The sequence below is a fragment of the Scatophagus argus genome, chromosome 9 (assembly GCF_020382885.2).
Source record: "Scatophagus argus isolate fScaArg1 chromosome 9, fScaArg1.pri, whole genome shotgun sequence".
Lineage (NCBI taxonomy): Eukaryota > Metazoa > Chordata > Actinopteri > Scatophagidae > Scatophagus > Scatophagus argus.
The window spans coordinates 9,214,040-9,240,454 of record NC_058501.1 but is presented as its reverse complement, the minus strand read 5'-3'; the positions used below and the strand labels follow the sequence as shown (position 1 = coordinate 9,240,454).

General features: G+C 40.5%; 2 protein-coding genes across 3 annotated transcripts in view; one reads left to right on the top strand and one right to left on the bottom strand.

Annotated features, from left to right (window-relative positions):
- Positions 1-3,770, top strand: part of LOC124064407 (ankyrin repeat and IBR domain-containing protein 1-like) — a 31,574-nt gene extending 27,804 nt beyond the window's left edge. For both annotated transcript variants that reach the window (XM_046398841.1, XM_046398842.1), the window contains exon 20: positions 505-3,770. In XM_046398841.1, coding sequence (XP_046254797.1) covers positions 505-1,431 — 927 coding nt within the window. In that variant the 3' untranslated portion in view covers positions 1,432-3,770. The remainder of the gene's footprint in view (positions 1-504) is intronic.
- On the bottom strand, positions 2,775-12,429 carry zgc:110410 (uncharacterized protein LOC553618 homolog). Its single transcript, XM_046398843.1, has 11 exons — positions 12,336-12,429; positions 11,278-11,427; positions 10,807-10,975; positions 10,359-10,437; positions 9,871-9,924; positions 9,541-9,631; positions 9,361-9,398; positions 8,642-8,729; positions 5,528-5,617; positions 4,898-4,945; positions 2,775-4,315 (listed from the first exon to the last, which is right to left on the bottom strand). Exons 2-11 carry the CDS (start codon positions 11,380-11,382, stop codon positions 4,163-4,165), a joined length of 915 nt encoding a protein of 304 aa, XP_046254799.1. The 5' UTR covers positions 11,383-11,427; positions 12,336-12,429; the 3' UTR covers positions 2,775-4,162.
- Between the last annotated feature and the right edge of the window lie 13,986 nt (positions 12,430-26,415).

The window sequence follows — 26,415 nt, the reverse complement described above, 5'->3', positions numbered from 1 at the left end:
CCTAACAAATATACATTTTACATGAGTTATGTTTTTTTAGAAGCTGTTTTTGGAAATTAAAAAAAGCATATATTTGTGAATGGGGCACAGGCTGACAGCCACAGAATAGTTGGGAAAGAACATGATGAAAAACAAAGTAATTAACTTTTATCTCATTTGTTTGACTGCAATAAAATACACAATATCACCAGCATTATCTTTTACTGTATTGGGTCAAACGCACACACACAGCAAACAGCAGTCATAAAAAAAAAGAAAGCTTCCATTGCCTGAAGTTGGCACAAGTGTCAAAACAACAGCAGCTATTATTTTCCTTGTCTGCAGATGATGCACAGCATGCCCACATCTGCTGTTCTAACCTGCTGCTACTGCTGTTATTTTCTGCACCAATAGGTGGTGCAAGTTGGACTTGAACTACAGGTGTGACACTGCTGGTGTGTCTGAAGTGTATGGTACTGATTTAGCCTGTATCACTGACACTATGTATTATGTATTTTCTTGCAGGGTCTAGGTTCTTTGGATGACGATGACCCCAACATTTTGCTGGCCATTCAGCTGTCACTTCAGGACTCGGGGATGGCAGTGAGCGGGTCCAGCCATGACACCCTTGCTAATGAAGCCTCACTCGGTGCTATCGGCACCTCCCTGCCTTCCAGTCTTGAACAGAGTGTGCCAGGGATCGAGGTCCTCCCCAGAGCTTCACTGAGCAGCTCAGAACTGCTGGAGCTCGGGGATAATTTGGCTAGACGTGGCAAAAACAACATCAGCAGCCAGTACTCTGCTTCCACTGGTGTCACTGCCTCCGTACAGCACAGCGACAGTCAGCACCACGCCTACAGGTCTTCTGCGCCGATACCAGTGGTTCCAGGAGGCAGCAACTCATCGACAGGCCTCTTCTCGTCATCTAGTGACACAATCGATTCAACTACATGCGGCAGCCACGACCCATCCTCATCCTCTGCGTTAGCAGCAAATGCCAACCTGCTGGGCAACATCATGGCTTGGTTCCATGACATGAATCCTCAAGGTATCACCCTGGTTCCCTCCACCTCCAGTGATACTGACTCCAACCTCGGTGCTTTCCATGCAGGCGAAGGTGGTTGCATGCAGGATGATGAAAAAGTCGGGGTCATCCTCCCGGAAAACCGGAAACCTCAGGAAGTTCTGTCAGAGGTGGGTTTCTGCTCTCAGACACTGAGTGACGCTAAGGAGAAGGAGTGCGCTGTCGCTGATAGGCCGACCCAGTTAGATCTTGTGGGGCTGGACACCATGCCACTACCTTACATGGCCACCCTCGATGCAAGTGAAGACAACACCGAACGGGGAGGTTCAAAGGTCTGCCATGTCGACACACCGCGATGTGACTCCATATCTGACCAGCTGCCCAGCACCAGCTCCTCTGAGTGGGAGGACCAAGTGCATTTGGTCTGAGCTGATTGGCTGAGATGGAAAGGAGCTTTTCCACATAGGCCAAAAGTGTGTAGTGAGTATTCAGGTGGAATGTATGCAGAATGAAGAATGTGTTCATTGGAAAGTGGGGGAAGAAGTATTTAGGCTTTTAGCTTAGTCTAGCACTGCAGTTAGATGTGTTTACAGTATAGTCACCCCCCCCCCCCCCAAAAAAAAAACAGTCCACCTGCAAAGACAGCACTAACTGAAGGAGAGATTGCATTTCATAACAGTTTTCATGGATATATTTCCTCAAATGATTCTGTGCTGATCGAAATAAGTTGCTTTTTCTGACATCAGTTCTAGCGGACATAAGAAGCATAGAGACTAAAGTGTAGTGCAGTTTTTTGTTTTTTTTCCGCTACTGTATGCGTCTGAATCAGGTCTGAGGGAGGTTTTTCAACTGTACACAGGAGCAGAAAAATATTTTTGTTCCAATATTCAATCTGTGGGGTACAAGCTGTGAAATAGTTTCTCGTTCCTGTCCAAATCTACCTACTTTCTAGGTGCCAAACACTGACTTGCAAAAGCACAATTTGCAGTCACCAAGTGGATTCTTCAAAGCAAATTGTGCCTGCTTATTACAATCTCAACAACTCAGCTAAACTTGTATGTGAAAGTCTCAAGCCATATTTTTATTTGAGATTGTGGCTGAGTGATATTTTCAGATCTAAAAAGCTGTAGTGTGCTGTGCAACTCTGTAGTTTAATATCATGACGGTTGTCTTACCTTATGTCAAGTACTCACACAAAACTATTTCAATTAATCATTCAAATGAAAAGTTGGTGACCTGCTACACATTTCAAAATTGAGTTGGCAGTGGTTATTCATCTCATAGCCTTGATCCTCACACACCTTCAATGATGTTCAAAACTGACAGACACTGACAGGCCCTCAGGGGCTGCACGGTGTCATTCAGTTCACTATACTCTGATTTCCATTGTAGTTCACTTAAATTAATGTTGATGTGCTGCAGCTGAATGTGGACTGTGACAAAGTAGACAGTGAGTAGTCTTGTTTATACACTGCAGGAAAGGCCAGTGAAAAGGATAATCAGACAGTCACATTCAGACTTTGGTGAATTTAATAATCAAGCCCAAGTCACTGTAATTTATCTCTTGGTTCTGTTTCAGTGTAAAAGAAGCAAATCCTCTTTAGAGCTCTGCACGTGTCCTGAGCTACAGGGTGATGCATTCATGAATGTGTATTTCATCTCAAACACATGGGCAGAAACATCCATGTCTTTGAAATGCTTCTCTACACAGGTAGAGATACAGTGCCTTTATGTCAATCACCATTATTTAATTCTTTTTCACACATTTTTCTGAGTGCTAATTATACACAGTATTTACAGTGTAAAAAAAAAAAAACATAAACAAAAAAAACAGCACCTGTTACCTTAAAGTTATTTCTCTCATCATGTTAATAGACTGCAAACATGAGCTCCTGAGCTCCCCCCCTCCCCCCATAAAAAGTGTGTAGCATGAGGGTTTTTGTTTGTTCTAGTAGTGTATTGTTAACAAATAACACTAATTTTATATGATTTGTTATAATGGTTAACAGTTTATGTCGTACGTTCAAATCTTTTCCCAAATATTTTTGAAAAAAGGTTCGACTTCAGTCCACTCTGTTTTGTGCAGAGAGACGTCTTGCCCTACAAGTTTGAAACTTTTTTTTTTTGTTGTTCTTAAGAAACTAAATCACTGTATTGACTTTGGAATGAGTTGACCTACTGTACATGTATCTTACCTGAAGACACTAAAATGGAGGAAAGTTGCAATATGAAGTAGGTATTTATTTGAAAAAATGATCCATTAAAGAGAATGGATTGTGTATAACCAATATGAAAGGAAACACACTGATGAGTGTTTTACCTTTAAGACTTAATTATGTTTTTGTACAGGCTAATGTCTGACTGAAGTAAATTACCTTTTGTTTCTAGCAGACGTGGAGCCACATTAATCCTGAAGGTAGTGATTGCTTTCAAAAGTGTCTTGAAGTTGTAAAACTGTGAGTGCCATAATGTTAGCGGAGCCTGGTCATTTTAAATGGCTTAAACAGTGTAACGGTATGATGTGCATGAAATGGGTTTAAGTCTAAATGGGATTTGTACTTCCTTTGTATTTCACCTCTGATGTCCAGGTGATTTATTTTAAAATGGCATATAACATTTTGTAACTCACTGAGATTTTCTATTGTAAAGCAACTAATCCTTGAAATGCTATTTGCACTTTCATAGTCTATACTTGATACATTCCCTCTTTATATGAAAAATGTTTGATGTGTGACGTCAATAAACTACGTGTTGAGTTTTGATTTTATTTTGTGTTTATTATTGGTCATTGAGATGCTTACATTCTAAGCAAACACTTTGGGAGAGGAAGAAATCACAGAGCAACCGCCTGTTTTTTTCTTTTGGAGTGCAGAAGTTGACAGCTTCTTTAATGGAGTTAGTTTGGTTTCTGGAATTTGCCAAAAACTATTCTTAGGCAGGACAAGTGATACAATTTGATGCTCTCAACCACAAGTCTGTTTGTCGTTCTGTGCTGAAAACGACAAGTCAAAGCCTTATTAACAGAATCAAATGTGAATTGAATGAATTATAGGTTCTATGTAGAAACACATGCCGGGGCAGTGAATCTAAGGCCCTGTTAAAAAGAGGCAAAAAAAAAAAAAACAAAACTGAAGATTGTGTGTCAGAGGAGGCTCACTGTTAGCGGCACAGCCCTATGAGCTGCAGCAGGAAGAGGAACATGGTGACAATGTCCAGATAGAGGTTGAGAGCAGCAAAAACATACTCTTCAGGAGAGACTTGATACTTCCTGTGTTTCCCACCAAGAATAAGCTGGGTATCAAACACCAAATACTGCACAAAGACAGACAGAGAGAGAGAGAGATGAGATGCTTCAACACTGACATGTAAAGGCAGCATATTAGTGTGATGAAAGAGACAGAGCAGGATACAAGAATCAGTTTGAAAGAAAACACGGGCAGCGTTTCTCATCTTTGAGAGAGAGGACTGTGCTGATAAACAGGCCATGTAAACGACTGCGTAGTCAGACTTGTACAGCTGAAAATAAGCTGTGACTTGCCGCTGACATCCTGTTCAGCTCTGTGTGCAGTCGCAGTTTGTTCCACCAGCTGACGGGATGGGTCACAACATTTGCTGTTAATGCCAAAGGCACGCAGAGAGGTAGCTGTGAAAATGAAGCCTACTGCTGTTAAGCGGTGCATAATTGAAATTAAAGGGCACGAGGACATCACAGTCTCTCTCTTTACACTAACTACTGTGACAGACAGTGGAGGGAGGCTGCTCGGCCCTGGGATCTTGACATTACGCCTTCTTTAATGATGCTTTCTTTCATTTTAAAAGGTCACTTTCAGTCTGTTTTCAATTCAACCTGTTTTGCAGAGAAACATTCAGTCATTAAAGTTTGAGTGTACTTACTAAAGAAAACAGCAAGGTTCCCAGGCAGGCATACAGGATGGAAAGGTACTGTTGAAAGAATCAGGCACACAAAATCAGCAGAGGCATTGAGTAACAAATTGACTTTAAGCTGATTTGCAATGGTTGCTTCCACAAATGAATGTAATGTGTAGCCAAAAAAACATTTTACCGTTTAAATTAATTGTTGTTTTATAATAGTAGTTTTTATAGAGTGCTTTGTCCTGATGCAATAATTCAGCCTCATCCTTTAACTCAGTAACTGAAAAAAGTGAGCATATCTTTATCCCCTTTTCCATTACAACTGTTCTGTATGGTAAATATGATAGCAATGTGTGCACACAATGTGCTTTAAGAAAGCAGTGTCGCTCATTTCTGGAAATTTCCCGCTTAAGGCTAAAACACTAACAGCCGTCACAAGAAACGGCAGTGTATACTGAAATACACCAGTCTGAGAGCGTACGCTGTCTTCTTAACAGTCTGCTCAGCACACAGGTCAGTGCCAGAACATCGTGTTGATAAAAGCTGTGAGGCCGTATGTACCGTCTGACTCCAGCTGCACACCACTGCAATTCATATCAAACACTTTCTCATGGCAAACACGGGTGTAAACACAGCAGCTCCTTGATCTACCTGTGATCGGAAGATCGCACAAAGCAAGCCGAATGACAGAATGGTCCAGGCAAACACCCACAGGCTTCCATTTATCCCGGTGAAGTCCCACTAGTGTCAGAAAGGGAGGACAGGAGACAGAGACACTGAATGTGACGAGCCCCTCAAAGAGAAAACTGTACATACAGCAACTCTCATTTACACTCATCACCACCATAAAGGCTCAGGCTCGTCTGATGCATCGTGAGGCGCTGCAGATGACTACATGATGAAGACACATTGCTGTTCAAAACGCAAGAAAATCCTAACGATTCTGGATGTTATGAAGTTGGATAATTAACGAACAAGCTGCAAAGTAGGCAGAGGAGGGGAGGGGAGAGGAGAAGAAGGGAGGGGAGGGGAGAGGAAGTGGCCTTTCGGCCTGCATGCCCTTTTCAGACAGACAGAAAAGAGATAGTAGTTACTGCAAGAGCTATGAGCTGAACATCCAAGCTTGTGCGTATGACATTTACATCACAGTGACAAAAAATGATAACAATAATAATAATAATAATGATAATGATAAAAGTTAATGAGGTTGCATGCGGGTGCTGGGATTTGCAAGATGAACATAAGGTCAAGAAGAAAATAAAATAAAACAGGTGCGGACATTTTTTCTTTTTATACAACAGTATTCTACTGCAGGCTCCAACGCATAGTATTATTATTATTATTATTATTTTTAGAATAGAAAAAAAAATACATTTCCACCTGCTTACTAGTAGAAATAAATGTTTGCAGCTCTTTTAGATGCCAAGTGTGGCCCAGTCCGATGTGCAAAATGCCTAACTGCATTTAGAAGTAATTAAGGACTCTGAATGTGATTTGGCCCACATTTCACGTCTCATTTTTTGACTCACTGACTGTATATATAACTTTCACTCCTTCATTCTGAAGCCTCTCCCAGCTGGACTGGTCGCCAGCTCACACACAAAGACGGACAACCACGCACGCACACACTCACACATAGGGGTAATGTAGAGTAACTAATTAACCAGTGACGTGCAGTCAGGGGAGGAAGGTGAGGCTCTGGCATCATGAAGAAGTAATAAAATAAAATAAGCATTAATATTTTTCCACTGGCCTGTGCTTTAATGCAATTTAGGTGTGGTTCCGACAAGTTTTGAGCATTTTTATAGTCAAAATCGCTGAAACCCTGTATTTCCTGTTCAAATACAACCGAGAGGCGAGGCAGCGCGGAGCCGTGCGTCCTCCACGTGGCGCAATCCCTCGCAAAGTGGATTGAGCGCATGCACTCGGCGCGTGCTTGTTGTCATTTCTCTGTATGTTTCCAATATCCTGCTCGAAGACACTTTTATTATACGTCTTAATTGCCATAGTGTTCGGTAATATATTTCACGTATGTGTGTAATATAATGTAATATTAATATATGTGAGACAGCCAGTACCTCTGCCTCACAGACAGGGGCGATAGTGAGCCTGAAGATGGAGAGTTTAATACGTGGTTTACTTTTGCTAAAGTTAAAACAACAGCACCCAAACAATCCAATACAGTGTTTTTTTTCCACTAGCTCACCCGTTTCTAAAACATGTCAGACCATTATTGTCTGTGCTTTGCCTATTGAGTATACCAAACTCAAGAAGCGAATTAAGCAAATAAACCAGGTGTGCCATATATTTCAAAAAAGGGACAGAGCAACACTCACGGAAATCATAAAAAAAATATGTAGTAATGGGATCAATAAAAAGAACCGATAAGTGGAGCGGCTACGAAGACATGCCCAAATGTTACAAGCATCAGACTGTTTATCACAGTCGTTTATTTAAAGACGCTATAAGTGGAGTTCATACTAATACTATTGAAGGAAATTGGCACCCGCTTCATCCCTAATTACTGGAAAACAAGAGAAAAGATCTGGCTGCCTTTAACCATGGCCATGGATAAAAGAAATTAATTTACATTTATTAAAAGGATTCTCTGAATTTATTTGCACATTCTTTTTTTTTTCTTTTATTCAAAATTTTAACTACCCCTAAATTTAGTCCTGTTAAGGACCCTTTCACTCGAACTGTGGAATAATAAGAGCAAATGTGCTTCCTCTATTTAAAATTCTTCAGTTGAATTGTGAATTTATGCTATTTTACTAGAATTATATGTTTGTAAATCTGACTTTGAAAGCCAGTGCCTCCCCAACCACAAACCTCATCGCACGTCACTGCAATTAACCTAACGTGCATTTTTGGGACTGTGGGAGGAAGCCGGAGTACCTGGAGAAAACCCACGCAGGTACAGGGAGAACATGCAAACGCCACGCAGAAGGGCCCAGACCGGGATCTGAACCTGGAGGTGACAGTGCTAACCACTGCACCACCGTGCCACCCTGTATGTGTAACTTCACTCTGAATATGAGCCTGTTATTTATACAGCATGCCAAACTGCAGATGAAGTGATTCTCAAAAGGTCTCCTCACTTGTGCATATTGACTCGTTGCTCATAAAATGTTGCAACTTTTAAATGTCACTTACACAAACACAAGCTATCCTATATAAAGCCAGGTAACATCACTGAGAAATATTAACATCGTTCATGCACTTAATCACATCGAGACGATCATCATGTCTCCTAGTGAGTCCCCAGAGGGACCTTTCAAATATTAATCTCAAAGCGTGTTTGCTTTATTAGACAGTTCATGGTGAACGGAGACGGACCAGGAAAAAGGTAGAGAGGGTATTTAGCAAATGACAGAAGGCTCCAAGCCATTTCTGAACTCAAGATTTATGGTATAAGCCTCAGCCAGCACGAGGACAGCCCAGAGGTTTAACTCAGTCCCACCACTGGACATTAGGAATTAGCTTGATTGACAAATACACTGATCTCAGCAGTAATCGTACTTTTGCCTGGACAGCAAACTCATCAGCTTTTTTAAACCTTTGGCCAGCAACTGCATATAGCAAACCCTGCATGAGAAAACCTTACCACCAGCTCAGGTTAACATTTTTTCTTTGACTGCACAGGAAACACAGCTCAGTGTGTGGGGCATTTACCACTGACTGCATAGCAAAGTCACCGCAGTATATGAAATTTCACTTCTGGCTGCACTACAAACTGAGCTCAGACTGTGCGACAGATCTTACCTTTGACTGCATAGCAAAGAGAGTCAAGGCGAAGGACACCAGCGCTGTGGCCCCCACAGCCCACAGAACGGCTTCAGCATTAAAGTACCTGCAGAAAGAAATATCAAAGAGATAAGCAGCAGTGGGAAAGACACCCCACACTATCATGTCCAACTAGTCAGCAGAGTGCACACATGAACGGCTGTGCTGTATTCTATCCTAAAAGGGAAACATTATTTTCTTGTAAGAAATGTGGTATTTTTTCATTTAAGAGTCTGTATCTTGTGTCTCAGCAAGAGCGATGGCAGGGACCCCCCTCTGGATGTGCACTGCAAAATCTATTGTTCATTTCATATCAGTTACAGTACAGCTTCAGTTATGGCAAGGTCCTATAAATATGATAATTTGAATGTATTATTGATAGTCAGCCTTCAACTGATGCCTTTTTCTGCCAGTGACAAGCTGCTGAAAAAAAAAAAAAGAGAAATGTCTCACAGAAGGAAATGGTAACTTGTGTTTACACAGGCACTGGTACAGAAAAACTGGTTTTGAATGATTTGTGATGCTTCTGATGTATCATCAGTCACAACCCCTTTTTGATTTAGTAAATAAAATCTTATCAGGTGTGATGGCTTCATTGCTGGCCTCTAACATGCCATCAGATATGGATCAAATAGGGTTATTATTGTGTAAATGAGTCAGCATCAGGTGGGGATTTACGCTTGGAAACAAACACTCACACTGTCACAGACCCGAGCATGAGGCCCTCTGCAACTGTCTGAAACAGAAAGAGAGAGAGTGAGGCAAATGGAAAGTAAACACATGACAAATAAATAAATAAATAAATAAACGAAAAACTGAAATAGAACAGGTGTGGTAGAGGTTTAATTTGATGCCTGGCTGGTACTGCTTCTACTCACAAACAAGCCCAGGGCAATGAAATTGAGGGGGACTTGACGGCGGACGTTGTCACAGCAGGACAGGATCATGATGAGCACGAAGACCGCCCCCCTGTTTCACAGAGAATATAGAGTGTATTGTAAACAACAATAATATGCACAGTGTACCTGGCAGTTTCTTGGATTGGGATTCAGACTCTGGTGACATTTTTGTGTTTTACTGGTATGGACTTTCATGAGAGAGATTTTCATTCTGGTAATGTACCAGCAGGAGATCTGCAGGTGGTCGAACTGTTTAAAAAAAAAAAAAAAAAAAAGAAAAGTCTAACTGTATGTTCTTACTGTGCTTACATCATGGAATAGGAGAACCAGTAGCTGTGCCATGTCCATTCCCTGAGAGTCTCCCTGTTATTCGACAAGAAAAAGGGACAAAGGGAGAAGGGAGTGTTTAATAGAGGCTCCATTTATTTGAAAGAGGAAGTAGAATGAATTTATTAAATATTAACAGGACAGGGCATTGCGCACAAGGGAACTGAATACAATTTATGAAAAGAAATTACTGTAGCAGTGTTCTACCACATCCATTATACAAAACACATAAAGCTTTCAAAATACTGCAAGCAAAAATGTTATGTGGCAGAAACGCCCTTTTATTCTCTACCATGTTGTCTCACCTCACATATTTATGATGAAGTTTTTGCGGGGACAGTTACAGTACTTATAGCACAGCTATGGTGCTCTTACATGCAGACGGACTACACTGAATGTGAAGAAATGGATGTTTCTGACATGGATTCAGCTCTTTTTGGAAGGATTTCCCTTGTGTAATGGTGTCTCACCAGTAAAGAAAAGTGCAGATGATGCCGACAGTCACCAGCAGCTGAATCATCAAGATTAAGTAGACTTTCCTTATAAAACCTGCTCAGAAAGAAGTCAAACACATTCAAAGACATGGGCAGCAGAAAGACAACAATGACTGAAAAAGTGATGCAGGTGGGGTTGTTTTTGCTTCATAGCATTTCAAAAAGGTTCTGTTTTCATCAAAACTCCATTTCGTCCTCATTTAAAATGATTTGCGTTGCGTGGGAAGTGAAGAGCCGAGGCAGGGTACAGCAGAGTTCAGGAAACAATTTTCAATTTCAAATCAATTTTCGAGAAAACACTGCAAAGCAAATGAGCGACTATATATTGCCTCCCATTTTTTCAGCTCTGACCATGCAAACAAAAACACATTAGTTCCTTTCAGCATCCTGTCTCGCCCCCTGCTTGTTCCTCACTAACCCTCACCTCTTCGTACGGCAGCGTCACTGAAGCCGCTATCCTCTAAGCCATGGGAGTAGTCAGGTGGAGGTTGATCGTACTGCTGGCCGCCTCTAGCTGCTGCCATGGCTGTAGGGTGGACCATGTTGTCATAGGTGACAGGAGGGGAGATCACTGAAATGTTCTCCTTCCCTACCTGGTTCACCCAAAACAATAACAACAACAAAAACACAGGTAGTTCAAGCAGCACTTCTAGACAATTCTAGTTTTGAATAAAAATCAGGAGTCGTGAATAGTGTTTTCTTCACCCATGTGTAATCAAATGGGCAAACAGGGCTTTAAGAATGTTTCATGATGATCAAAGGCTGATAGTGTGTGAGTTTGGCTAATAATAACATTCAATAAATCCAAAATTAATAGGAAAAAAACACAGCTTCAGCCCACTAAGTCATTCTCTCTTCTGCCATGAGAAAACTACAACAGTAATCTTACACAAACCTGATATCTCATCCCTGTGTAAGGATTGTGTCCATATTCCTGAGGATTGTAAGGAGGGGGATTAGACCCATAACCTCCATTAGTGCTGCCATTTGTCGGGTTCATTCCACCAAAAGTTGGCAGGTCTTTTCATCAACTGAGGCACGAAAACTGGCAAGAGAAGAAATATCCAAGTTATAGGTTAAGTTAAGGTCATGGCGGAGGCTCAAAAGCATCCTTTTGAAATGTGTCGCTGCTTTCATCAGTGACGTTAAATTGGCAAATGGGACAATGTCACTGTGGGACAAATAAATGGCTATTCACAAAATGATGCATCGCACAAACACTGGGAGCCATCCATGACTAACATCCATAATTATGGCCTTAAGCCCCCATTTAACAGAGATGTAAGTATAGTTAATGGCCAAATAGGTTGTGGTTAATTGATCTCAAATGAAATTCAGTTGCCATCAAGTTGGATAGACAGACAATAAACTCAGGGATTTGATTTAATATAATGAATTATCATCAGCTAAATGATTTCTGAATGACTACACAATGATCAGTTCTGTATGATGTAAAACTAGAGTAAAGTACTGACTACACTGACTGTATAATAAACCCTGAGTCAAAGAAACATTCTAACTGTATATAAATCTGTCCATCTATGTTATAAAAGATAACAATACACCCTGATATGAGTAATTAGTAGCGACTTTTGAACTCAGGGCAAAGAAATCATCTGCCACCTACAACCACATTTAGATTTTTGGTTCCTACTTCAGCTTTTTCCATCCTAACCACCTGATCTTAAACCTGTGATGGACAGAACAAAGTGAGAATATGTTTAAACACACATTTTCAGATATTTGAACGACATGACAAGTGGACTTTGTTTCCGTTTGCTTACAGAGCCAGAAAAGCTCGATAATAACTTCAGAGAAGTGATGAATGAAGCACTTTCAAAAGTACCTCATCATGTTTTTCAAGTCTTCAACAAGCGATCAATAGCTGTTTGACCTAAACCTGTTCAGAATAATCATTTAAATACAGTTCTCATCTGTTATACTGTGACTTACCTCAGCTGTGACGGCCAGGAATCTGCCCTGCTGCTCTTTCTGTAGGGTTAGTTCCCTTCAGGGCAAAGTCTACCTGCTATCAGATGGTTCCCACAGAGACAGGACTTTAGCTCCAGAGGAAGAGGATGTATCCCTCATTAGGCTCGATGGGATATTCAAATGAAGTTCTTAAAATGTCATTAACCCACCCAGGCTGGCATTTTGTCAAGGCAAATTGTGTCTTTACCTTTTTCTTTTTCCAGTGCCGATTCACACAGGCTTTTAGAGCAAGTTAATACTTGTGCTTTCACACACTTCACAAATTCAGTTTCATGTAATGATGTATCATTAACCTGTTAAATGTGATAAATCTGTAACATTATATCCTGTTTTATACAAAAAGGGAAATATGGCACAATGGCAGCCTGTTAAGTCCTGCAAGTCACATGACTTTCTTCAGTCACTTTGGTCACACAGTGATAGGAATCTGCCCCAGGAAACCATCCAATGAGGAAGAAATACCAATGAATGATGAACACCATCAATCCAGCCTACACAAAGGGATTATGGGTATTGAGTCATAGCTGGGAGGAAAAACTAAAGACATACTGTGTACTCAAAATAGATGAAGTAATGTGGGTCAACACAGTCTTAATGTGTCTTCATGGAGACTCACTCCTGAAAGAGATCTAGCGAAGACTTCATCCATGAATGAGAACGTATTTCAGGTTAAATCCACTTTCTGTGGAAAAAACATGGCTCAAGTAAAGTCTAATTTTAACGTAGGTTTGATAACACAGTTTTAATGTGATATTTGAAGTGATGGTGCCTCATATACATAATAAGACACTTCATCTCTAGATGGCATTCCATCCACTATTCATTGTATGGATGAACAACCGACAGACCTCCTGCCACGTGCAAGCACTCAGCATGTCTGGCCGGGTTTTAGTTCAAAAAGGTGATGAAGCTGCACAAGACACAAGTGATTCATAAAGAGCTGTATCTGCAGCTAAAGGTGAAATCCTGTGCCAAAAATGAAATTCCACATTCACTGGATCACACATCACAAATAAGAGCGGTGAGAGTTTTAATCAAATCAATTCACAGCAGCATACAGAAACTAATCATACTGTACATCAAGCAGACACTGGAGGGCACTAGTCTCCTGTGCTTCTTCTATTAATTCGAAGCGATTCGGTTGTAACACCCCCCCCCCCACGCCTCGCCACCTCCCCACCCAACCAGCAGCACCAAATCATCCAGAGAGCACCGTGGTTGCCTCTCCATTTTAACTGCTGGATCAAATCCTTAATTTCTCTTTCTTGCATGTGACAAGTGATGTTTTTGTTTCTTTCAAAGTGTTGCTGAAACAAAAGGAAACATTGTTTTTCCTGTTTTAGACAGCCATAAATAAAGAATAATTTAAAGCAGAGGAACAAAATAAAGACCTGCCACATACATTTGAAGGGACAGGGAGCTTTTCTGTGAAAAATACACATTCTCACTCTGTTCTCTGTTGATTGGTGTGTCAGTCAACACAGGCTGGATTTACACTGCCTGCTCAAATCTGATGAGCTTGTTCTCACCTATTCATGAGATTTCAATCGGATTTGAATGTTCGGCACAACAAACAAAGTCACATTTGAGCAAGCAGTTGAAATCCAGCCTGTGTTAACACACCAATCAGTGTGGAGCCCAGTGTGAGGCTGCACTTAACACAGATCTGATTGTCTCGGTGCTGTCCAAACAGCAGCGACACATGAAGCTGGAGCCACATGGAGTAGAGCGTGTGTGCAGAGCACAGAGCTGTGTCAAGGCCATGATCCACAGAATGGATGGAGCAATGGAGGGAGGGAAAGGGAGGAAGGAAAGAGATGAGGACAAGATGGAAAGAAAAGCTCCAAGAAATGAAAGAATGAGGCATGCAAGGAAGGCTGGAAGTTGAAGAATGGAAGGACAGATGAAAGAAAGGATGGAAAGAAGAAAGGAAAGATGACTGGAAGAAAGTAAGGACAGGTGACTAAAGGAAAAGAAAAAGCCAGACAGACAGGCAGGCAGCCAGACAGATAGATAGATAGATAGATAGGTAGATAGATAGATAGATAGATAGATAGATAGATAGATAGACAGACAGACAGACAGATAGACAGACAGTCTGTTCGATGTCTTGATGCAGGCTGTGACAGCTCTGTTTTGTCAGACTGATTCGATGCTCTTTGGGGCTTTGGGGACTGAGGATCACAGAGGGGAGTGTTCTGGTGTCACTGGAGAAGGAGAGATGTAGCCATCATGTGAGTCTCTCTTTCCACTGAGTGCAGCTGTGAATTACTACTTCCCGGCCATTCTGGCCACAGAAGGATTTATTTGGAGAATTGAAATAGTGGTTTGTGTGCGGCCTCAGAAAACCCTGGTGCAAGTCTCGAGGTTTGTGTCGATGGATGCCTCTTCATTTCTAATTTACAACCCTCCTGAAGCTGCTAATGTAGAATTTCAGCAGGATGTACGGCTGATGGGAGAGTTCTAAATGGCTTCCACGGCACAGTAGGACTGCATGTGTTACTGTACATAATGAAACAGCATGCACTGCATTCTATTTAATAATGTCAGTTAGTCCAGCTGTGCCTGGTAAGGATATTCTTTCAGTAAATTAATATTAAAAAATAAATAAGAATAAAAAATGCTTAAAAAGAACAATCCTGACTCTTTGACTTATTGTGAGGGGCCATATCAGCACTGCACTGGCTTTCACAATGACTTGCATTATCTCATTTAGCAAATGAGTGCAATACAAAAGGCACAGCTGCACTGTCTAACTCAGTGGACATAATTAAGTCAATAAATGACGGTTATCCACAGTTCATGTAATATATTACACAACTGCAATAGGGAGCACAAAACTGTAGGTGAATTTATCCTTATTAGAGTCAGAGTTATCTGTGCCGACAATTAGTGCTGTTAGTAAATTATAAGTAATCTCCAAGAAAATTGTGTCTGAATATATTGAACATGGAGCTTATGGTTGACTGTGCTGCAGACCCTGACCACAGTCACTGAAATGCTACAGGATAATAATTATTTTCATCTGTATGCCTGTCACATCATTAGTCCTCCGAATAATCATATTAAAGGAAAATTAAGAAATCTACTGTAACACCTCTCTGGATTTGTGAAATAAATTACTGTACAGATTCATTTTTAAATAATGCTATAGTGGGACGTTTAATACAGCACATGTAACAAAAAACACAGTTTTAAAGTGTGAGAACTGAATGATTCATCAGGTTGGAGCTGATTCAGAGCAGAGTGGAGCATCGTGATACCATGAAAGGATTGAGGGAAAGTTTCTTCAAAGCCACAGTAGCCTCTGACAGGCTTGGTACATGCTGCCAGGTCAAATAGGCTGAAGCTCCATGAAATCCCTCAGGCTCGAAAGCAAACATCATCATTGAAAAACTTCCTCCTTGCTTATCCCTGCTGCAGAAATACCTAATAATGCTGCATTTTATGTAGAAAGTGCATCACATAATGATGGTATGAACTCTTAAAGACCTAAATTATCCTGGAAAATACTCTGCCCCACATATGATAATTGTTAGTGTATTTTCACCAAAGAAACCACTGTGAACCTTACAGGATCTTTATCACTGTGTGGACAGCAGCAGCCGGCGTTTTCATGTATGCACAAATAAAAAAAATGCCTCATAATTTCTCTCTCATCTTGCAAGGCAGATATAATGCAAAAACAATGTTCATCTGACTCTGTGAATAGATGAATCATTGAAACAATAAAGTGAAGGGATGCCTGAGATCCTGCTGTGACCAGTCTCCAGCCTGATCTGGCAGATGATCGAGGCTATACGAGTAATACAATTGTAGGCTTGTGTGAAGAAAATGAAACGATTGTGAAAGACAGTAGGCAGTCCAAGGACAGATGGATGTCTCATTTGTGGAGAGGCCATGCAGCCATTTGCTGTCAGATGCTCCCTGTCAAAAACTGGGCAGAGAAGTTTTGGGATGGAGCCCTTTCTTCCCTGACAGAATGTATTCAAACAGAGAAAATGGATTTCACATAAGCCACGACAACCACAGAACAATAAGTGACAGTGGCATTTCACTGCCGGTGTGGTTCTGACAGGAGGAACCACTGCTGCCACCATCCTGCGGTCAAATGTCAGCCTGTTCCTCTCCCGCCTCGGCGACACAGCCTGCTTGGTTAATAATCTCCAATATGGATGATTGAGCATTTCTTTAACTGAGAGGATATCAAGACTTCTGTAATATAGATTACTTTTTATTTGCTCAATTAGTCAGAACTCATAGGAGAATTATCCAAACGACATTATGTTTTAATTAGTGTGCAATCTTTAGTACGATAGTCGGAAGTGTTTTTGGCTCAATCCTGCAAGCTTTCAAGCACAGTAATCATTTAAATATCAAAGTGTTCAGCACATAAAGAGCTTTTGTGCGTGCTTGTGTTCAATTTTTATCTACTGACCCTCTGCTCTTAACAGTATTATACAGTCATAGTATTATACTGCTACTGCTGCTACTACTATTGTTACTGCTATTGTGCTATTACTATTACTGCTATAACGGCTGCTGCTGCTACTACTACTACCACTACATCCACTGCTTCTGCTGCTGCTACTACTACAACTACCAATACTTTACTTCTATTACTACAGCTATTACTTCATTACAGCCTTTACTGCAGCTACTACGCCCAATACTACGACTACAGTAACAGCCTTTACAATTACTACAGTTACTACTGCTCCCACCACTCCTACTATTAATACCACTGCTGCAGCTACTACCACTGCTACTACTGCCATTACTCCAGTCACTGCAGCATTGAACAACTCAATCAATTCAATTCTATTTATTTATATAGCGCCAACACAACAAAAGTTGTCCCATGACACTTTCCAGTTTGAGCAGGTCTAGACCAGACTCTTTAATACAATTTTTGTTACTAGAGAGACCCAATAAAACCCCCATTAGCAAGCATCTGGCGACAGTGGCGAGGAAAAACTTTTGGAAGGCAGAAACCTCATAGCAGACACCAGCTCTAGGTGGGTGGCCATCTGCCTTGACCGGTTGGGTAAAACCTAGACTTTGTTCAAATAGGATTGCAGCAGTTCTATTTGAAAATGTCACCTGATTTTGATTGGATGACTGATGACACCTGCAGCAGTGTGTAACTGCTGAGTCACTATGAACATCTTGTCAATGGTAGCAGTCATTTCAACCCTGCTGTGATTCTAGGAGTGGTGAAAATACATGGCACATAGCAACAGGACGTGGGGTTTCAAACTTGAGTTGAAAACACTTCAAACTTTAGGAATTCTGTGAGATATATTTGTGAATCTATCAATTCTCAAAAACACTGTATTGCTTTCTAATTGAAAATTAGCATGTGAAGATTTTTGGCAGTGGTTCATTTTGTGTTTCGTTTAAACTCCTGATCTCTAGTTAGCAGTGCTGTATTCTATCTTCAGCCATTTGGCTCTTCAGTGCAACAACGCCAGCTGAGACAGTTAAGCTGATATTGCTAGGGTAAAAACACACAACACAGGCTTCTTGATTTGAGTATTGCAGTATATCATATATGAAATCATAACCCCTATGTCGTAAAGCAAATGGTATTGTCAGATTTTTACCACTACAGAGAGTGGTTACAGTAAGTGCAACCCCCCAAAATCAGATGTTCTTGGACACAACTTTTGTATGCTGTTGCACTAGCCATGCCCAATTTACTGTTAACCCCCGCCCCACTAGCACACACACACACACACACACACACACACACACACACACACACACACACACACGCCTTTAACTGACATTTGAGCCTTGTGCAGCTCTGCTCATGAAACTAAATAAGTACATTTTCAGAATCTGGTCTTTTTCATAAAGAAGTACTAATAACGATTCTAACTTACCAGTGGTGACCCTACGTGTCAACTTGATACGTACGCACGCACACCCACACAGGGTTTAGACATGTTAAATGTTCCACATCTTTTTATACATAATGAGATTCATTATCAGTGTGTTCGCTGGTGCAGGGTCAGTGACCCAACTCCTGACCGTGAAGCAGTGCGAAGCATTTGAGCTTTGAGATTTTTCATATGATTTACTTTTTATTTCATACATTTCTAGCAATGTTTACAAAATTATTTTAAAAAGTTCTATACATACTCATGTCATGTGATGGTTGAAAAAAAAACACCTAATTGTATCGTATTTTGCCATACACTGTACATGACGGGATGTAGGAAAAAATCCCAGGACACACTTGCGTACAAACAACACATAGATTTTCCACCTATGATCACTGGTAAACTGGTAACTGCTTAGCTCCGCTTGAGCTGTTGTCCCCAGAGATATTGTATGTGTTAGTCCAATTTAAAAATAGTTGAGCAGCAAATCATATGACCTGTCAATGTTCACTACTGACATTTTGGCCTGATGGTGACAAAAGAGGAAAGATCAGTCCTGTAAGATGACTGTAGGCTGCACTTCTGCATCTTTGGACAAACTTCAACATGTTTTGTTGGGTGGGTAATTTCAAACTCAATAATCATTTTGGAACATTAAAAATATCCCCAGTAAACTCTATGGCATCCTGGCAAGGGCCTGTTGAGATGTCTTGACAGCACTTAAGCATCAATGGACAGACTGACGGACTCATGGAGAGGTGGACAGATGTAAACACTGAAAGAGGAATATTAAGCTCCGGTGCTACCAGGGCTTAAAGCACCGCAATGCGCCTTCTTATTCTCCCTCTGATCCAAATTTTTTATCCTGACTTCACTTATTACACCCTGAGGATAATTATTTTTCACAGTACGCATTACGTATTTTTGATGCATCCTAATGAGAGCTTGAAGGCGCCTAGGTATTTTCTCAGTATGGAACAGACTGCCCCCAACACTTCTTGTTAACCAGTTGGTGTGCTTTTTCTTTGGTTGGAATTTAGGGCAGCATCAAGACAGGAAAGACAGGAAGGATAAATAAAGTGATGACAAAGGACAACAGTGGTCTGCAGCAGAGCACAGGATGAGGGCCAGTGCAGCTACAAAGCATCTTCAGCTTTTAGATATGCGTCTGTACCAGCAGCAATGTGCCAACTGTGAAGGAACCAAAGCGGAGCACCTGCAGTGTGTGCAAAATTCCAGACTATTTTAGATTTCTGCACTTAAAACTATTATGATTCTTTTCTTTATATACAATACACTACCTCCAGGGTCAGACTGAGAAATAAGACAAAATCCATGAGCAAAGCAGCCAATATGACACCTCCTGTTAGTCATGGATGGTATGAAGCCATCAAATTTGCATATTCAAACGAACATTTTCTTGTATCTGTAAGGTAAATGTTAAAACAATGTGCAGCAAATGTTTCACTTGCCATTTAGCCATTTAGCAAAAACTTTACAACTGTGAAATATTCTGTGTGTAATACACTCACGTTGTGGTATATCATATCATTTGCAGCTCTTCATCTCAGTACATGTTTATTTTGCACACACTACACAACTGGGAATATGTCACAGTTCTTTGTTGCATATTTACCATGTTTTCTCCTTGCAGAAAATGATATTTTGAAGCAGCTGTTAAAAGCTGTACCATGTTAGAATTTAGTTGCTTAAAGAAGCTATGTGGATTTATGATTATGACATTATGACTTTAAAATCAGCCCAAAATGACCTTCATTATATGACTTCAGTTATATGAATCAATAGTAAATGATGCTAAACCAGACAATGGCACAAAGGTGACTGACCACCTATTCTTTGGGCCAGACACCATATGTCTGGGTGTCAAAACACAGACAAAAACAAAACTAATGTTATCATCACCAACCAAATCATTATTTTCTTGTGAGCTCTGATAATTTGTGAAGTTGTAATTTTGTGAAACTTGTGATAAGTCTTGAGTAGAAGGAGACAAATTTAGCGGAGGCTAAGAAGAATCCAGTGCCCTTGTAGAGGATGTGAAGGACTGCCATAAGTCAATAGATGGTACCCTCATTTAAATTAAATTGGGAGGAAATAACATATATTCTTACAATGTTTGTCCGGTCCAAAGAGATGGTTCAATGAAATTTAGCACAGAGCCAAACAGAAGTGGCAACAGATGCAGGGACAGTTTGGGTCATCCATCAAACAGTCTCTGACACCTGAAGAGAATGTAACCGCCCCCAGATTCCCACTTCATACATTATGTTGCACACAAGCACCATAACACACATCCATTATGCACAGTAAACAGTGAGAATGAAAAATGCTGTTTTACTGCATGAGTGATTTGGATTTATCTACTTCAAGATAAAATCTGCCAAATTATCCACAAAAAGTCTGGAAGCTCTTGGAACTCAGAATGCAGCTGTGCCTTTGTGTTTTTGCACTTTTGCCCTGGGCGTCCAAAACACAGTCATCCAGTGATTCTTGACTCCAAAATTGCATGTCACCCCTTAATGGGTACTCACACACCACGTTCTAGTGCCTCTCCTCCCACTGAGGCATAGTTAAGTACATGGTTAGTCACCAAAACACTGAATGGAGCTAAAGAAAGAAAAAAAACAATCTAACTAAATACATAAATAAATAAAGCTGCTTAGACCTGCCACTTAGCTGACACAAATCCCTGCCAAGCAACGCCGTGAGTTCTTTCTGTGCCCTGTTTAATGGACGACTTAAGCCATCCTCTTTGAGAAGGTGCTGCAGGCAGAACTGTGGCACATTAACATCAGCAGAACACCATGTGATTATTCCTCGCAGAACAAATGTGCTCAATCATATGCTTAGATAGCATCATATGTGGCACACTTTCCACTCCCCTTCAGTTTTATGCTGAAATGAGATCCACTTCCTGCAGAGCATGCATGATAACAAATCCAAAATGTCAGCGTCCTGTGATTTATAACACAGTCCTGAACTGAGAGGTTGTATATCATGCCCAAACATTTTATTGACAAAATGAAATGTCACACACTAATTCACGCCTCATAACTGCAGCTTTTTTTCCTCACTCCATGTGTCTCTAAAAATGCTGCAGTATGAAGTATGTGATCAGCAAGCAGAGACAGCATCTTTTGCGTGTGTGCTTGCATACCAGGTACTTCATGCCGGTAGAATCTAAAAAGCATATTATCTGGTATTTGAAGGTGAAAAACTATTTGGTGTTACTATTTGTTGTTTTCAGTCATAAGACAGGAACGCACAGGAGAGTGAATCAGTGGTTCAGCGTTGGAATAAATCTGAAGGCTTATTTTGCTTTTGCTGCAATGTTCTCGTTTTTTTAGTGAAGAACTGTAGGATTGTACATGCCTTACAAATGTAGCACTTAACACCACATTGAAGCCGAGTTCCTGTCATATTTTATGCACAGTAATATTTTCAAAGTGCTTCTTGGTGTACCATTTGAACTTTCTTTCATGTTACTGTTCTGTGTAAAGCCAATGTTTTTGATTTGCGTTTGTTAGTATATTAACAAAATATAAGTCCCGGTAAACAAAGCGAGAGCAGAAATGCTGTTTAGTAGTTCTGGCACTCTGAATAAAATATTATCCATGCTGTCTCAATTATGAAGCCCAATTACTTACACAGCCCGAATGATCAAAAGCAGGCTTCTCTGTTCAGTTGTGGGGTTTCTTTTCTCCAGATCTTCCTGAGGGGAATTTTCAGGGATCGTAGGAGTTTTTTTTTTTTTTTTTATGACTGCTGTGATTGAGGCTTTGAGAACTGATGAAATTACAAGACTATGCTGTGTGTTTTTAAAAGTGTGTTCGTGTTCTTCGTAAGGCACATCCTCCATACAGCTGAGTACATTACCGGCTTCAATTTGATGTCACAAGGATTTGCCTTGTGAGAGAGGTAATTTTCCATGGTGAGGAAAGTCTCATTATAGATGTGAGTGGCTGGTCAAAATAATTTTTTTCAGGGGACAAAGAAAAAAAAAACATGCGGTGTGCAACCGCTTATTTCACATCAAATAGAATCTGCTTCCTTCAGGAACTTGTCACAAGGCATTAGAAGCTAATTTAGAAAATTTCCACAATTAATTGCTGCAGACAAGGGGGCTATTAAGTTGAGCACACTGTGAGCAATTAGATCAAAGTTGTCATGTGTCAAGAAGAGCTTTAGTGTTCAGTTATTACAGTATATCAAGGTCATATGGATCTGGCTCAAGGCAGGCTTTTGCAATTCACCTCCAAGGTATTCTCTGAGCTGCGTGTCCAGCTTTTTTTCTATTATCTACTTATGCTTACTTAAGTAAGTAATACTTATATTATCTTTGATTATATTTTTCTACTTAATATGTTTACTGTCAGCAAATTCCCCATGTGTGTAAACCTACTTGGAAACTAATCTGATTCTGAAATATGAAACTACAAAGCCAGATGTTGATTAGCTTAGCTTAGCATAAAGGCTAAAATGGGGGAATCAACTTGCCTGGTTCTGTCCAAAGACATGCTTGAGTGTTAAAATGACTGAGACTGAGGCTGAGACTATTTCTGGGCTGAACAAAGTAACTTCCGAGTGTCTCTGCTGGTTGCCCAGCAACCTTATAGTGATGACAAGAAATAGATATGAGACTGGCATCTTTTTATCTAACTCTTGGCGAAAAAGCAAAAGAGCATATTTTCTGAAATGTCAGATTATCCATTTAGGGCTCTTGGGGGAAGGTTAGAAAGAAATATGCAGAAAAATTTACATTGCTCTCATTGAATGTTTAATAATATCAGTAGGAGGAGCATCATGTTGTATCATGGATCTTTCTCATGACACACACACACGCACATCTGACACCTTGGCTGCTTTCATGATGTGTAGTGTTGATAGTACTCATTGACCTCAGTTTAACATCCTTCAATTCATCAGGCAGAGACTTCCTCAATTTACTGTGGTCTATTTCCCAATGCCCAAGTGATTTAACTGTGGGTTAAAAATTTATTGTGCTGAAATGGCTATGGAAGAAATTACATTATTCACCCACTTTAAGATTAAAAAGGGTATATTAAACTATATAACTCTTCTAGGTTCTGCTCTCTGAAGCTGTTCCACAGAACATTAAATACCAGCCTTTTTTTCCAAAACTTAACCTTAACATGAATTTTATTGTTATATGCAATGAAAAAGCTACCACTTAGTGCCAAGTTAAGCTTCTTGAAAATACCAATAATTGACAATAACTGATTTTCCTTTGTCAACAGCTTCCCATCTGTGTCAGGAACGGTCCACCACCCTGAGGACATGTGGCCAATGAGAGTGTTTGTAAAGGGCTCATTAGTGAAAGACTGCAGTGACAGAGAGGCTAGTTACCGTAGTCTATTGACAATCCAGCACATTGGTACCAAAAGCTCCAAAGAAGCACGACTCATTATGCTTTGACTGGCGTGACAGAAGAAAACCAACAACTTCACCGACTCCTCTGACTCTGTAAACACAAGACATTGTGCAACCCAGGATAAAGAAAGAAAACTCTGCTTGTTAGAGGATTCTATCAACAATGCTCATTCAGATCAGTAAGAGCTCCTGTTGTTCTACAGTATGTTGGAGAGAACTAGAGTTATGTACCAAACCGAGAGTTGCTTCCATCTATCATGAAATGTGTCAACATTGCTGGCTGTCGATGATGTGAGGTGTGATTTCACAGCACACATTCAGCCCTTTGATGAAAGTGGAGAAACGCCATAGGGTATCTGAACATCAGAGGCAGCCAGGAACATCCCTTCATTGTAACCATGCATGCACCTCTGCAAATTCATTTTCTACAGGAGGCACATGTCCACGCCACAAGACCACAAGTGCCTCCCTGAACAGGACAGTAAAATCAGCTTACTGCACTAACCTGCTCAGTCACCAGATCTCATCTGAGCATTAGGAGGATGACATGGAACAAACTGCAGCAGCAGCTGAACACCAGAGATTCCTCAAGGGACTCTCTGCTACAAAAACCAGAGTTCTAATGAACCCATACGCTGTTCTGAGAGCAAACAGTGGATCAAGTCAGTGTTTAGAAGGTGTTACTATTGGTGTATCACACCAAGCATACACCCATTGTGAACAAGCACCCTGAACGTATTTGACACCTCGGCCTAGTATCAGCTGTTATTACATCATTACCCTTTGGGTAAAATCTGCTTGATGAAGCTTCAGAGTAACTTCAGTGGAAAATCCTTTCAGCAAATATCTCTAATCCATACATAAATCCCAGGCTTAGACTTTAAATTATATGCTTAACCTGAGTCAAAAATCAAAGTGGTTCCCACCAGTCAAGTGCGTGTCGCTTGATTTTCATGGAGTCACTTCATACTTTCTTTGTTGAGCGCTCAGTGATGTCTGCCACTCACCCTTGAATTTTCACTTGTTAAATTGCCGTAATTAGGTCTATCTTTGTCAGTTCCATCATATCGTGAAACTGTCACCTGCTCATGTTGCCAAGTCTGTGGCAAGATCAGTGATTTTCTCCTTTATGCTACTTTTCTATGGTCTAATTTGTTTGATTTGTCTAAACAATCAACTTTAAGATAAATCCAATCTGTCCTCATACATATTGCTGTTTTACAGAATCACACTCATGCACATAGTGTATGACGAACTCTTAGAATAAGAGCTTCCGCCAGCGAGTCAACTTGCTGTCCAGACTCATACATGTAGTATACACTACAGACCCTCACATTCAGACTCTGCAATAGTTTATTCCTCCAAGCCATTAGACTCCTCTAAATGTTTTCCTCGCCACTGTCGCCAAGTGCTTGCTCATAGGGGTTTTGTTGGGTCTCTCTAAAAATCAAATTAAAGAGTTTGGTCTAGTCCAGCTCTAACTGGAAAGTGTCACAAGACAACTGTTGTTGTGATTTGGTGCTATATAAATAAATTGAATTGAACTGAATTGAACATGTGTTGACAGTCACCTGAAGCTCAATATCAGCAAAACCAATGAGCTTGTGGTGGAATACAATACAGTTCATATATAGATGTTGCTGCAAACAACAAATTTTGAACATGGATGCTTCACACGTCTTCAGTTCGGCAGCACAGAGGATCCATGCACTCAGCACAGTTTCAAGGGAGGGAACCCAATATTAGTGTCACCAATTAAGTATGTTCAAATATGAAATATGGTCTCAATCTGCCCTTCTGTCCCCAAGTTATGCTGTTAAATGATGGATATAAAAAGTATCTCTGCAGAACATTACAGCGTCACAGAGAAGTTGACCTTTGACTTTCTGGATGTAAATGCCATCACTTCATCATTTTAGTCTATTAGACATTTGTGTCAAATTTTGTCACAATCAGCCTTTGAATTCTTGAGTTACGGCCAAAAAGTGTTCTATGAGGTGACAGTGACCTTTAACCACCATATTCTCATCAGTTCATTCTTGAGTCCAAGTGGTAATTTGTGCCAGATGTAATGAAATTCCCTCGAGGCATTCCTGAGATATCATGTCCATGAAAATGGGATGGACAGACGCACAGAAGTATGTACAGACAGACGACCCGAAGGCATAATGCCTGCCTTATTTTTCCAGTCCTTGCTGTACCTCCAATGGAGTTCATAAATCATGAGTTTTGAAAAATGCCCATTCTGAAGATTAGACAAATAAAATGACATTAATTCATCTTGGTTGCAAAGAAAGGTATATTCAAATATCATTTCATTTTGTGTGCTCGACCTTTTCTAGAGCAATTTTTCAGCTATTTGTAACCACTGAGAGTGACAGACAGGCAAAACGACTCCAGCAAATGAAAGCAGAGGTGAGGAAAACTCAGCCCAGTCAATGCTACAGTCTGATTGCTCCTGAACGCACAGACATGCAAACTGTAGCATTTCACTTCTTTTAAAATGCTCACACCAGGTGTTCACAAGGACTACTGGCCACAATGCATTGCCACAGGCAGTCTTTACAGTGTTCCCTAGATACAATATCAGTGCTAATTGTATTTTGGCCAAACCAAGCAGTGGTCAGCAAGTGAAAAACTCATTAAAAATCTGTTAAAGTGCAACAGAAAGAAGCAGAAGACTGAATGATAAAAGCAACAACTTTTCCAACATTGCAATACTGTAGCAGAGTGCAGAGTTT